Genomic DNA, 15,778 nt, shown 5'->3' with positions numbered 1-15,778 from the left:
TCTCACGTGGTTTGTGTTTCTCATGAGTCAATTTGTGTGAGTGGTGTGGTGAAGGTTCAAATGACCGTACATGTTGACTCATCGTGACTATAGTTTGACAAATATTATTTTCATTAATTTAATATTCATATTTGAACAAAAAAAATTATATTCATATATCATTGAGATCAATATAAATTAATATTTAACTTTAGAATTAAATTAATTATCAATGTAATGATAAATGATTTTCATTATTTAAATCTTTGTTTACATTAAATTTTAAATTCGAACCTCAATAACATTTTTCCCTTTGACTTTGATTAAACAGAGAAATTCAAGGTTAAAATGTATTTTTATTATCAATCTATCTGTCTATCATAATATTAATTTTCATTGTAGTTATATGAATATATTGATCATAATTTTTTATTGTAATTATAATTAAAAAAATTAGAATAAAATAATAAAATATATAGTAAAAAAAATTAATTTCTTTCAAAAAAAATAAAAATAGAAGAGATTAATAAGAAATCTCCAATGATATATTCTTATTCTTCCTAAATCCACTAGATGATGGTATCTCAATAGGTATCAACATGAGGGGAAGCAGCAGCCAAAAAAGGCAAGCAAAGGAATAAAGAGCAAGTATGACAAATATTATTCATCATTACATGTTATATAAATTAACATTTAATAATAAATTATTTGCATTGTTTAAGTCATTGTTAATATTAATTCTCTAAATTCAAATTTGCATAACTTTTTCCCTTTCATCTTGATTAAAAACAAAAATTCAATTCTAAAAATAAAAAAAATTAAGATAATTAGATTTGTTGAGTAATTTTATCCTGTGTCCCATTAAAGGGAACATTTTGAGTATTTATATATATTATCGTTGTTCATGATTTGACTATACTACTTAGGGTTTAGTATTTTAGCCTCATCAAATGGGCATTGTGAGGCATACAGTGAGAGTACAACAAGGGTAGTTCACAGTATCAACTTGCACAAGTCGAGGAGAGTTCGCAGTCTCAGTTCGCCATAACTAAGGAGCTCGCATGTGGGGACCGCAGAGTCTGGCAAACGACCCAAAACAATACACATGTCTGGTACGCTTACAGGATCAAATCCATGAACAGTAGAGTCAAATCATAAACAGTGATAATATATATAAATACTCAAATGTTCCCTGGACACGGGATAAATTTACTCAACAAGATTCATTTTAGAAGCAATCAAAACTAAATGTATTTCGATTATTTATTTGTGTGTTTGTGTATGATTAATTTTAATTTTAATTATATGGATATATTAATTGTAATTTATCATTATTATTGTAATTAAACTTTTGTTAAATAATAAATCCAAAGATGGGTATATAACCAAAAATAAATAAATTAAATAAGAAAATGCCAATGATGTATTAAAAAAAATCCACTAGATGGTGATATCTCAAGAGTTATCAGCGTGAAAGTGAAGCAGCAACCACAAAAGGTCAAGCAAAATAAGAATTAATTTAATATTAATATATCATTGGCATGTTCTTTCAAAATTGAATATAATTTAATATTTAGTCAACAAGTGAGGCGTAATGATAAAATATATTTGCGTTTTTAAAAGAAGACATAATTACAAGCCCAAAACATGGACGGTAAGATAAGCATGAAAAATAATCAAAAAAAAAATATAAATTAACATTTAAGTTTAGAGTTAAATTGACTATTGGTGTAATAGTAAATGATTTGCGTCTTTTTAAGTCTTTGTTAACATCAAATCTTAAGTTTAAACTTGAATAACTTTCTCCCTTGGCTTTGATTAAAATAAGAAATTCAAGTTTAGATATCGATAACTGTAAGGATCGTCCCAATTAAGCAACAAGTAACAAAAAAGCGGAATAAATTGAGAAGATTGAACACATAAATTTAACGTGGAAAAACTCCTCCAAAGAGGATAAAAAACCACGGGCAAAGATAATTTTACTATAATGGCAAAAGAATGAAGAGTACAAAAGATGGAGATAAAACTAAACCCCAAAAACCCGAAAAATAAAGAACCCTCAAAACGTAAACATAAAATTCTCTGAATGTGTTATGAGTTCTAATCTAAAGGGTGTTTTTACTAAGGTTGTAAAAGAGCCTATTTATAGGCTAAATTCATATGTCAAATAATAATAAAATAATCTAAAGTAATCAGTGTTTGACTGAAACAAATAAACAGAGTTTAACTAAAAGATTATTTCTCAAATTTGACTGAAAATAGGAGTCATACTTAACAATAACTTTGGATAATTAGACTTTTTTTTAAAGAAATCAAAATTCAAAATATTAATCATCGGTCGGTTTATTTGTACATAATTAAAAGGAGATTTAAAATAATCATAATGAAATAATAAGCACAAAGGTGGGGTATATAACAAAAAGAAAATTTAAATAAGAAAATGCCAATGATGTATGCTTTTTTTCTTTCAATCCACTAAATGGTGATATCTATTGAGATATCAACATGGAGGTGAAGCAGCAGCCGCAAAAGGCAAGCAAAGGAATAAAGAGCAAGTTATGGGCCATTTATGTGTTGTAACTCACGTGCATTGGAGCCAAATTTCTGCAATATTTTAATGGCCCAAGATAATTCGGTTCATTTCTAAACATATTCTTTTTCCTTCTTTTATAGATTTCGAGATCAATTCTAATTTGTTTTAAAATCTTTCTTTTTTTAATTAATTTTAAAAGGGAATATGAATGTTATTACAAGGGAGAAATCGACCGACCAACAAATATTGAATGCAATGGTAAAGTACATTGTGTTCTTAAAAAGAGATGCACATTTAAAATTTTAATGACGACATTATTGGAAGGGAGATAACTATCAACCTAAAAAACACCGTAAAACGAATATGAAGAATATCAAAACAACAAGCGCAAAACTAGATATTTTATATAAGAGAAGTTGAAATTAAAATATTAAAATATAATTTTTTTAGAGACAAAATAAATTTGAGAGGGACCCATTTATGCTTGAATTACACCTTTTTTTTTATTTCTTTGTACGATTAATATTTTAGTGATCCAATCGTTGAATTTATTATTTCATTCATATAGATCATGCATGTCAAAGTTGATGTAAAATTAAAATTATAACTATTTTTTGGGTAAAAGACTTTCAAACGTTTAATAAATATTAATGTATATAATCTTTTAGATTGATATAATGGCTATATCAGATTGATTTAAAAATTTACATCCATGACAAGTACAATTATATCAATAGATTCAATAATTGGATCATTAAAAATTTTAATCATACAAAAAGGTACGAAAAAAATATAAAATTATTTTAATTTTAAATCTATATAAATGAATCTCTCCCTAAATGTTTTATTTCAACTTTTAAATATAAAAAATTTAAAAGATTTAAATTCAAGGGGAGTTGAGGCCTTACCTACCCTCTCTGGATATTTTCTTTTATATGAAATCTAAACTCAATGGACAAAATAAGATGGGAAGATGCCAAATTTAAAGTAGAGAAGAAAAACATAGATGATGGAAGATATGGTTGGATTTTCCTACTCACTGCCATCCAACATGATCTTCACCCTTATCTTCTCATACATTTTTTTTCTAACATGATATTCCAGAAATCATTCATTTACATAAAATAAATTCAAATTTTGAAATTCTATCTTATCGTTAAACTAAAGCTGTATATATTGACAATTTGGTATATATTTAAATATGGGTATACAGGTATAATGTAATAATATGTGAAAGAATTTTTTAAAAAAAATTTAGTATACCTTTATCGAACAAATGCTCATTTCGGATACTAATCTCAAACTGATAATCAATTAAAACTATGAGTTCTCAAAAAGCTAAAAACAGTTCAAATTCATCTCAAAGAAAAACTCTCTTACTTAATATCAAAATAGAATTTTCAAGGGCTAGGACGAGATGACTTAAAAAGCGAGGAGGCTAGAACTTTTATACATTATCTTTACTGTTACTTTGGGGGAAATTTGAAAAATGAGGAACAAGGTGATCTTCTCAAAATCAAAACTCAATCCATTAAGAACTTTAGGTATGATAAGGGACTTGTACACTTCTATCATGGAAGGAAGTTTTTTGGAAGGACAGGAGTTGAGGCTCGCAAATCAAACGAGTGTGATTGATATATTTTTAGTGCAGATGTTGAAGGAAGTGATGTTAAGATGATATGTACCTTATCCTTGACGATAGAGGTGTTTATGAGCTGAGTCAGGTTTAAGTATGATATTAACATACTTTATATTTATTTAAGCTTGATCTGGCACGAAATATGGACTAAAATTTTGTCCAAATTTACTCATTTTAGGCCTGTTAATATTATTTTTTTAATTTTAAAATTATTTTTAATTGAATATTTTTTTATTTATTAAAATTTTATATATAATCATTTTAACTTTTTTCTAATGTTTACATTATAATTACTATAGATTTGATATTTATGTGAGTTATAAATTACTTAATATAAATATTACAAAAAAAAAAGAGACCAAATCTTTCCAAATTTCAAACAGACCTTCTTGGACGGATGCTCAACTTATGAATATGCCTACTCGACCATAATCAATCTAGAAAAAGAAAGAAGAAGAAAAACGCTTCATGGGAGCGACTACTGAAAGGGACTGAAGAGATGATAGGGCCATGATTTATAGAAGACTTCAGGTTGGATCTACGCCAGAAGCAAGATCTTACAAGTTCGTCTCATCCTACTTTACATGTCTGAGCAATTCAGAATTGTAGGCTGATAAACAAGGAAAGGAGATGGTGGAATATTATGAGAGGAAAATCAAGACAAACTAAAAGATTTTCTCGGCAGTCAGTGATATCTAACGCTTATTGCAGGACTTTGTGCTGATTGAGACGAGACAAACGACGATCATTTGATAAAAGAAGCATGGGCAAACAAACAAAAAAAGCTACGGATAAAGAATATTCGTACAATTGACCTTCAATTTTGAATCGCTAAAAGTACCCAATTGGTTATCTTCATATCAAAGCATCCAATTGGATAAAACATATACCATTCAAGTTGGTAAAATATATAATCAGTTAATCACCACGCCAAACCCATATTATTCACATCCACCACTGCCCGCTGCTGTTGCTGCCGCCGCCGCCACTACCAGATGTCTTCCCCTTCTGTCTTTTAAAACTTTTATAAAACGCACCACATTAATCTACTAATCATTTATTAAGATCTTTCGCACCCAAATTTTACTCATATTGTATCATGATTTTTACATGCAAAATGAAGAATGGTACCAACAAGTATCAAATTCTGATTAAAAAAGATTACATATATAAATATATATTCGACCAGATAAAAAATTTGACTAAACTACTTTTCTAATGAGACCTGCCATAGCAAATAGTTGGGAGAAAGTTTGGCATCTCTAGCTAATCCTGAATTTGTAGGTGGTCAATGGTAAGTAAAAGCTAATAAAAAGTTATATTATTTGATTTTTTGAAAAAGAATTATAACTATTCAAATAATATTATTTGAATAATTATAATATTAAATGAATAATTATATGTTTATTTTAAAGACATTATTATTCAGAAAGACACCTATTGATGAAAGATTTCTCTATGAAGAGACATGAAAATTCCTATAGGAATGAGATTTCATTTGGAAAACACACCAACAAATTCTAATATTCTTTTTTTTCTTTCTCCATTTTCTAATATTATTAGATTATTTTTTAAAGTATTACTGTAAAAGTTTTATAGAAATTGAGTTTCTTGTCATACATTGCTCAGTGTGTAGTGGGCTATTCTCGTCAGTGCAAAACGCAGATAGTCATTGAAATTATTGTATCCTCGAGGTTAATTTGTTTGGAACTCATTTGCACACCGAAAATAGGTGGGGGCGAATTAACCTTAAAGATAGTGACTTGATACACGCCTTGGAGCCTTATCCTATTTCTTCTTTTTCTGTTCGAGTTCCGTTCATGTGTTTGAGATTTTCTTCACCGGAAATTTGTACTAACAAATCATTAACATAAAATACAATCTAAACCAACAATATAAAATTTAAATGAAAAATCATATGTATTTTAATATTGCTCATGTGATAATTTTGATATTATTTAAATCAAAACCTAATATTACGTAAATAATAATTTTATCCATTAGATTTGATAACAAACAACATTATAATAATTGTTTTCTCCTCCCCGATCTTTTTTCTTTTGTTACTCAAAGCCTTACAATGAAGACTATATATATATATTATGAGGTTTTGTGTATAAGCCTAATAGCTAGGGGGAGTATCCATTTATATATGGTTAATTTTAATTCAATAAATCCACCAAATAATCGAATGAATAGATAGGAAAAGTAAATATTTTTTTTATTCCGTTTTACGGTCCATGTTTGAGATTCGTGGCTATCTCTCTCAATAATGTAATCTCCAAGGTTTAAACCTGTATCTCCTATTGAGAATACAATATGTCTTACCATTGCACCCAACACTTGTTGGTCTAAAGTAAATAATTTTAATCACTTTATATTTAGTTACTTTACTTTAGACTTAATTAGATCCATAATATACATTAAAACTTCACATGGACTATTCGTTTGTTCAAATGTTTGAACTCTCGATAAAATTAAGAGATAAAACCTTGATCACGAACAATTCCAAAATTTTTATCAACAATTTTAAAATTTAAAATTTTAAAATTAATTTTAGGGTTTGATGGTACATTTAGAAAGTATGCCAAAATGATTTTCTTTTTCTTTGTACAAAATCAAGTTACATGTTTGTTATTTCCTTGTTTTTTTTTTTCAAGGAAATTTACATTTTCCTTATTTGCCTCGAAAAAGAAAATTATTAATATTGGTATAAAAGAGATAATTGTGTATAAATAAATTAAGAAAATTGAAAATGTGGAAAATTAAAGAAAATTCTAGTTTTATGGATATTTATGAAATTTTCACGTTGGAGAAAACAGTGTATCTCCTAATTCTTTTAGGTAGTACTTGGCATGCCAGATTTAACCAGAAACTAAAGAAAAACATTGAAGATGGAAGATTAGGTTGGATTTTCCATTTTCCTACTCACTACCATCCAACATGATGTGCACCCTCATCTTCAACTATATTGTAATACCCAATTTTAGCCCGGGCTCACATATGGAAACATAATTTTTGAGGATATGCAATCTTAGATATGATATGCAATCAAAGATATGATATGCAATCTTAAATATGATATATAATCTTAGATATGATATGCAATCTTAGAATATATGATTTTGTAATCTTAGAGATTTAATTTGTAGATACCCTTTAATCTCAGCCGTTGATGTAACTGATTTGTACCGTTGGATTTGGGGAGGCTCAGCTATAAATAGAGACCTCTCCCTTCATTGTAAGAAAAAGAAAAGGAGGAATAAAAAAGAGAACGATTGGCAGTTTTTAAAGGTGGTTTATTATTTTTCGTTCGATTATTTTTTATTTATTTACGATTTAAAAAAAAATGAGAAGGTGACACCACTGCGAATTTTATTTATTTTTATTTAGCCCCTCCGTCTTTTAATATTTTTGTAATTAAGTTTTTTTTTATTTTTTTAATTTACCCTTTTATTTATTTTAAATTCCAATTTGATCCATTTGAACGGCGCCGTTTTAGAGGAGAAGGGAAAATTTTCCTTCCAGCCCCTCTACGTAATTCGCGCGTTCAAATTAGTCCTTTTACTTTTATTTATTTGCGGATTTACCCCAGATTTTTTTATTGCAATTCAATTTAATTTTTTATGTTCTTTTTATTTATTTTATTAATTGATAGTGTAATTATTATTTTTATTTTCATTTTTTTAAAAATCTATATATGTATATTTTTATGAACATACTTATTTTTTCAGCTAATATTTTTTTAAACTAATATTTTCCTATATTTTTTAATAAATATTTTCATATTTATATGTATATATTTACGTTTTTTTAAATGATTAAATACTCACTTTTTCTTTTTTAAAATATACCTATTTTTTATTATTTTATATATGTACGTATAATTATATTTTTTTTCTTTATTTGCATAAGTATATTATGTATTATATTTATATATAAATTCTATAACCCAAAATTTTATTTGTAAATTATATGTATATTTTTTATCTTCATAATTTCCATGTGTATATTATACGTCTTCTGATCTTTATTTATTTTGTTTGCTTTCCCATTCATTGTATAATTGTGTTTACATTTAATATTTTGCATGTCATGGATTACTGTTTTTTTACTTCGTTTATTCTTTTGTTTATATTATTTTTATGTCATTGATGTATTTATTATTGTTGTTATTATTATTATAGCATTTGTACGTATAAAATAACGTTACATCATCTTTTTACTCAAATTTTAAAATAGAAATTTTTTTTGAGATAATGTTCGTATTTAGGATTTTCAAGGAAATTGAGCCCTAACGTATTGGGTTCCGATTTTCTTCGTTAAATCTAACAATCGAGCATTTCTCTTTAATCAAAAAAATAAAAACTCATTATTGGGAATTCAACACGTTGTGTCCTAACGTATTGGATGTGACGCATTGATTTCTCGAAATGAAGATTTTTTTTAAAAATAATAAAGGAAATATTCCGAGTTTGGGATTTTAAAGGAATTGTGCCCTAACGTATTGGGTGTGATTTCTTAAATCTTGGATAAGTGGATGTTCTTTTAAAGTAAAGGAAATATTCCAAGTTTGGGATTCTAAAGGAATCGTGTCCTAACGTATTGGGTGTGATTTCTTAAATCTTGGATAAGTGGATATTCTTTTAAAGTTTTATTGTACAAGTATTTTGGCCCAATTCATTTTGGGGAAAATTAGAATGCTGTGCCCTGACGCATTGGGTGTGGTATCTTCTTTCTCTGAAATAATAAGGGTCTTAATACGTAACCTTTTAAGTTTTGCTAAGGATCACGTTTTTTCCAAATTCTCGACCTTAAGACACTAACTAATTAACTAGGTATCAATTTTGGGCGTTACGAGTGTGCTAATCCTTCTTCGTACGTAACTGACTCCCGGATCCGTTTTTCTAAAACTCGTAGACCAAAGTCGTTTTTTTAGGTGATCCAATCACACCTCAATAAAAGATTGGTGGCGACTCCCATTTATTTTGTTTTTTAAAGTTGACACCTAAATTTTTTGTTTTCAAAAAATGGTTTCGACATATATCATTAGATCCAATTAACAACACAAATACATAAAATGAAACTTAAACTTAAGTTGTTAGTATTTTCAAACCTCAACTTTGACATTCAGCTAACACCAATACATATTAAAATATGGTATAAAGGTATGAATAGGAGTGAGCGTTCGATCGAGTTGAGTGAAAAAAATTTCGAGTTAATCGAGTTGATGAATCTCATTTAATTATCCTAACTCGATTTGAAAAAAATAAGTTAGTTTAGTATGATCAATTTATTTAAGTCCCCGAAATTATTGTTTTAGAATTTTTTAAAAACTTTTTTATATATTCTTTAGGACTTTTTATAATTTTTTAAAAGATATAAAATTTGGAATTTTTATAAATATTTGGATTTTTAAAATTTGGTTTTGAATTTTTTTTGAAACTTTTTTAAATTTTTGTTGAGAGAGACTAATTTGCTCATTTTCAAAATTGAGCAGGGACCAAATAGGTATTTACACCAATATATTATTTGAATTATTCAAATTGTGAAGTTCAACCCGACTCGAACTCGAAACTTGAATTACTTCTTCGAGTTGACTTGAAAAACTGAATTTGATTAACTCGAAATTCGAATTTAAAAAAAAATTAGTTGAATCAAATTTTGCTCACCCTAAGTATGATCTCATAATATTATGAAATAATAAAAAAGAGAAAAAGAAATATTAGTAGCAACAAGTGCAAAGGTTAGTTGGAAGGATAATTGTAAGCCTAGATGAGAAGATGGTTTAGGGCTTAAGGAACTAGGAAGCTGGAATGAAGCGAGAGTGATGCAGCAATTGTGGACCAACTTAATCCAAGTAGGATTTCTTTGGGTGGAGTGGGTTAAAGCTTATGTTGTAAAAGCTAGGAGTCTATTCCAGATTTCTCCTCCTCAAGGTTGCAATTGGAGTCGGAGGAAACTTCTTAAGTTGAGGTGTAAAATTGACCGCATTTTTTATCTCCAATTAGGGGAGCTTATTGTTTCTAGTTACAAGGATCCAGTAAGTTTAGTTTGGAATGGTATTTGAGAAAGGAATGCGAAGATCACTGCTGTAGTTTCTTTTTTCATATTCCTAAGCATTCAGTCATTGCTTGGAGGGCAATTTAGGTTGTCAACCAACAGGTTGTTGGCTCGAGGCTTGTAAGCTGATGGATGCTGAAGTCTTTGTTACTCTGACTTGGGAGACTTGGAAACACCTATTTTTGGAATCTTCTTATTCAAAGGTGATGTGGTGAGGGATTCTTAGGCTTTGTTCTGTATAGAGATTCGCAAGGCAGTGACAGTATTATTAGATTTTTATGCGCATGTCAACTGTTTGATGGCTTTGAATTAACAATCACAACTCCAAAGTGAAGAATGGTACCGAGTCCAAGTACCTGATCATCGTTAAAATGTTTATAATTTGATGGGAATAATATTTGATGCACTAAGCGTAATTAAAAATAAATTCTAATTTATTTACTGATCCATCTAAGAAGGAAGTATAAAACAAACACTAGTGTTTCTCAACTCTTAACCATCCACAATCATGAAACTACTACTGTCTAGGATTCAATTTACAGCCATATAAACAAGCTTACATCGATAGCATCCCGAAGTAAATCCATAGAAAAAATTGGCAACGCGAGTACAACATGTATCTACACTTCAGGTAAACTACATCCCTGAATTTGCAGCAGGTCTCAGTGGTTGGATGGTCTATAACAGCACATCACATATCTTCCAACAATGTTTTCCACAGGCAGAGGGCCCCTGGTTATCAATCAACATTGATGACATATCACATCATGAATCACATTTCAAATGATGAAGTACAATAAGAGGAACACACAGTATTATATATCTATATATATATAGCCAAATCAAAACATTCAAGAAGATACTCTCATGGAACATTAAGCTCTTAAGGAGCCTTTTCAAGGGTGAAGTATGCTTTAAATCATATCTATGTTATCAAGAATCATAAAGAACAAAAGAAAATAGAACTGAATACAAAAGAACAGGAAAAAGAGTGGATATACCAGTCATGCGAGTCGTAGCTGTTATTACGGTTGTCTCCCAACACATAAACATGACCACTAGGAACATACTGCAGATACAAGAAAAATGATGTAGTCGGCATTAAACAACAATTGCAAATAGTGTACCACCCAAAGCCATATGATAAACCCAAAACTAAAATGATCTGAATGATGGAGGCTCGGATGCCTACATCATGGAGTCCACCGGGATTTTTCATGCTCACATTTAATGCAAAATAGTAAAGGAGATTTTCTAGGTAATTGGTGATTAATTTACCATGGTGGTTCATACCCCATAATGTCGAGCTTATAATACCGGAAAAATAGATGATTACATGGAGAGACAAAAAAGGGGGACTCACCTTTAACTCTAATGTGTATGATGGTCGTTCAGCTATGAAATCTTCATTTTGAGCAACACCATTGACATAGAGTGACCCATGATGAACCTGCATAGTATCAAAGGAAAATAATTCAGAAGAAGAAGAGCCTTCAGCATTACGTTGCCACAAGTAGGTTTCTTTTTAGCAGTTTGGATTGAGATACTGTGCTGCAGATATTAGGATCTATACGAGTAAATGTCTAAATGAATAAAGGAGCTTCAAAAGCTTTCCTAAAGAGATAAAAAATGTATAAATAGAGAAAACTGGTTAGAGAATCAGTAATACCTGAACCAAATCTCCACCTTTTGCCACAATTCTCTTAATAAGAACAGCATCCTTCCCAAACCCAGTCTCCTATAGCCACAACATGAAGATAAGAATACTTAGTTGAAGTTTTCTATCAGGTGCCAACAATTAGGCAGTTCTATACTACTATGTTGCTACGACTACGACTCTTTGTTCTTCTTGAAGTATTTATGTTCAATGCATATATGAACAACATAGGTATGGGGTATAAGTATAACCCATCGAGAACTCTCCAAATATATGGAAAATCTTAGAAACAAATTGAACATACCCGGGTTAAACACATAGTAATACAGCCATACGAATCCAACAAACCTGCTCTGGGGGTCGGAATGTGACGATATCATTTATTGCAGGACTTCTAAAAAAGTACGAGGCCTGCACAAGTTGTAAAGTGAAAAACTAAAATGAGAATAAGCAACATTATGGTGCATATAAGCAAATCAGAATCATTACTCTTAAGTCAATCATGATGCATACTATTACTATGCAAGAATGGCATAATGACGGAGCTCTTTTAAATTTGCATTAATGTGAAGAAGATTAAGGGAAAAACAGGGTTTGTTTGCAAATTAGGAAAGGACGTTTCCATTTCATTTAATTTTCCCCTTAAGGTCAATTGATTCCTGAGAAAAGTGTAGGGTAAGCAAATCCATCTTTGGACAAAACATTAGTGAAACATCCCTGATAAGAGTGCCATTGAATAGTGAATGAAATAACTTTAAATCGCGTTCTAGTTCAAGTAGCCATTCAATGTACTCAGCAAATTCAGAAAAATTACTTCCTAGAAATTCAAAAAACACGAAATGATTGCATGATGAACCAAAATTTGAGATCATCTACAGAATTAAATCAGAAGAAATGGGATAAGACAGCTACAGATGATCATGATTTCTAAGCTACAAACCCCTAAACTGAGTTGAACTGCAAAGATCGTAGTATTAACCACCATTAAACGAACAAAACCATCAAGAGAATATTATTATTATTATTATTTACCTTTTCAACAATGATTCGATCACCAACACGAAGAGTAGGGTACATAGAAGAAGAAGGAATGAAACGAATCTCAGAAAAGGTGGACCATAAAAGTGCTATGACTAGGAACCTAAAGAAGCCATCGAAACCAGGCCATCTAAGGAAACCCCAACTCTGGCAAGGCATCCATCGTCGCGAAGGGAAAGTTATAAATGACTTGTACAAAGCACATGGTCTCAGAAAACTCATCGTCCCCAAAATGCAAACGATAGAAAACAAAAAAGAAAAAAAAGGTTGAAGCTCAGCACTTAAAAGTTTACTTGGAAAGAGAGTGGAAGGGGGGGGGGTGGTTGTAAAAGAGGTTGCTTTGACTAGACTTTGCCTTGGAGAGGAAGCTTCATTATCGAGAGACACTGAGTTGAATTGTAATGGTATGAGACATTGACCCCAGCATTTAGACCGTTGTGGCAAAAATTTAAATATTCTAATAAAAATTGTAACTTTGATTTTATGAGCTCATAAATTTTTTTTATAGTTGAGGGAAGGGGTTGTCAGCATTTGAACCCGACAACTGAACTCATACATTAAACTTAAATTTTAATATTTTTATACACTATATAATAATTAAACCTTCCTAAAAACAAGAAATTGATTAGATATGAAGTCATAATTAAATAGGAAAATTTTAATAAATAATTTACGGATTGAACTCATAGTTCTAAATAGAAGTGATTATGGGTTGGGTTACCTAGCCCGACTTGATGGCCCGCTCGAAAAATAAGAGGGTTCGGGTAAAAATATAGGCCCGAAATATGGGTTTGGGTAAAAAAATGAGGCCCATTTAAAAAATGGGCCGAGCCTTGGGTAAAACTTTTTTGGCCCAGGCCCGACCTAAAAAAAGGGGCCTAAAATTTTGTCTAGGCCCGGCCCGACCCATGATCACCTCTAGTTCTAAAAGTCACACAAAGTAATAGTTGCGATGTAATAAAAGTTACAATTGTGTCTTTTATCCATTAGGTAACATTTGTGACATTTCTTGAAACATAGCCCAACTTAAATCTGCCACAACCGTTGCGTATAATGTTTGTGATGGCAGTTCACCATCCTCAACGAAATCTACACTTCTATTTAGAATTACAAGTGAACTCATCTCAGAACTGAGTGGAACATTTTATCCAACAAAGAATTGGAACAGTTGTGTTGTTGCTGATGGTGTCCAATGCCTTCTTCAGTTGTGGAAAGGGTTGTCAGCATTTGAACCCAACAACTGAACTCATTCATTAAACTTAAATTTTAGTATTTTTATACACTATACAATAATAATTAAACCTTACTAAGAACAAGAAATTGTTTAGATATGAAGTTATAGTTAAATAGGAACATTTTGATAAATAATTTACAGGATGAACTCATAGTTCTAAAAGTCACACAAAGTAACAGCTGCGATGTAATAAAAGTTACAATTGTATCTTTTATCCATTAGGTAATATTTGTGACATTTTTTGAAAAATAGCCCAACTTAAATTTGCCACAACCGCTGCGCATAATGCTTATGATGACAGTTCACCATCCTTCACATTAGAACTATGAGTGAAATCATCTCAGAACTGAGTGGAACAATTTATCCAACAAAGAATTGGAACAGTTGTGTTGTTGTTGATGGTGTCCAGTGCCTTCTTTAGTCATGGAAGAAATCTGAAGGTATTGAAGGAGGGCAATACTTCTTTACAACACATTGATACTGTGCCAAAAAAAAGGGAAATTTTGATATTTTTATACACTATATAATAATTAAACCTTACTAAAAATAAGAAATTGTTTAGATATGAAGACATAGTTAAATAGGAAAATTTTGATAAATAATTTACAAGATGTACTCATAGTTTTAAAAGTCACACAAAGTAACAGTTGCGATGTAATAAAATTTACAATTGTGTCTTTTATCCATTAGGTAACATTTGTGACATTTCTTGAAACATAGCTCAACTTAAATCTACCATAACTGTTGCGCATAATGCTTGTGATGGCGGATCACCATCCTCGACGAAATCTGTACGACTATTTAGTACTATGTGTGAACTCATCTTAGAACTGAGTGGAACAGTTAATAGCAAGTTAATTTTGTTATTTTAATGTAACACCTCCTAACCCCGAACCGTCACCGAAATAGGGTTACGAGGCATTATCGAACATATCAGACAACTTACGAATAATTCATACATAAAATAGTATTCGTAATATAATTGAATAACTAAGTCCCTGTAATAAACTTTCGAAGTCTAAAACATGTATTAAAAGTGAAATGGGATTCGTTTAAGTACTCCAAATTTTTTTTATAAATTTCGACAGCATTTCTGCTTATTTTTACATAAAACCCCCTGCAATTAAAACCATATTATTTCCAAATATAACCAATTCAACCAATTCATTTCACATTCTCATTTTCTATTCTAAATACCTTCTAATCAAACTCAATCAATTTAATATCAATTTAAATTTATCAATGTACTAATTAAATTGAAATGGATAAACTTCTTTCATTATAATTCTTAGACTTATAATACTAACATTTTTAACTATTTATATTCAAAACATAATAACCTTTATACACATCCTATGTACATGCCACATTACCAAAAGAAAATATACATCTCCAAAAGTTTGCTGAAGTCGGGTCTGGCTTTGAATGCTGGTTCAGTACTTGACTTCTACAACTTTTTTCATTACAATTGTCATTACTTAATGAACAATTCAGTCTTTTTTATATTATCAATTGATTATATATATACCATTCTTATTTCTTTATTTCAATTCTCACCTTTCACATATACTATATCATTCAAGTTTAGTTTTATCAGTAAATTTATTTCATTTGTCCCTATTAACTTGACTCGGA

The 15,778-nt window shown here is 30.0% G+C and overlaps 1 protein-coding gene across 1 annotated transcript; it reads right to left on the bottom strand.

The window, feature by feature from the left end:
- Positions 1-10,635: 10,635 nt before the first annotated feature.
- LOC121217849 (chloroplast processing peptidase) lies at positions 10,636-13,254 on the bottom strand. The gene is made up of 6 exons (XM_041094328.1): positions 12,904-13,254; positions 12,220-12,282; positions 11,884-11,952; positions 11,578-11,664; positions 11,216-11,283; positions 10,636-10,946 (listed from the first exon to the last, which is right to left on the bottom strand). The coding sequence occupies exons 1-6, from the start codon at positions 13,129-13,131 to the stop codon at positions 10,877-10,879; spliced, it is 585 nt and encodes a 194-aa protein (XP_040950262.1). The 5' UTR covers positions 13,132-13,254; the 3' UTR covers positions 10,636-10,876.
- Positions 13,255-15,778: the final 2,524 nt, after the last annotated feature.

This window comes from Gossypium hirsutum, chromosome D05, assembly GCF_007990345.1.
Source record: "Gossypium hirsutum isolate 1008001.06 chromosome D05, Gossypium_hirsutum_v2.1, whole genome shotgun sequence".
NCBI classification, from domain to species: domain Eukaryota; kingdom Viridiplantae; phylum Streptophyta; class Magnoliopsida; order Malvales; family Malvaceae; genus Gossypium; species Gossypium hirsutum.
The sequence above is the reverse complement of the archived record's forward strand: the minus strand, read 5'-3'. Positions and strand labels throughout refer to the sequence as shown.

Coding starts and splice junctions, on each gene's coding strand:
- LOC121217849 (XM_041094328.1), bottom strand. CDS start 13,131: ATGAGTTTTCTGAGACCATGTGCTTTGTACAAGTCATTTATAACTTTC. Junction 11,953..12,219: donor CATTCCGACCCCCAGAGCAG/GTTTGTTGGATT, acceptor TTGTGGCTATAG/GAGACTGGGTTTGGGAAGGA. Junction 11,284..11,577: donor CATACACATTAGAGTTAAAG/GTGAGTCCCCCT, acceptor TTGTATCTGCAG/TATGTTCCTAGTGGTCATGT.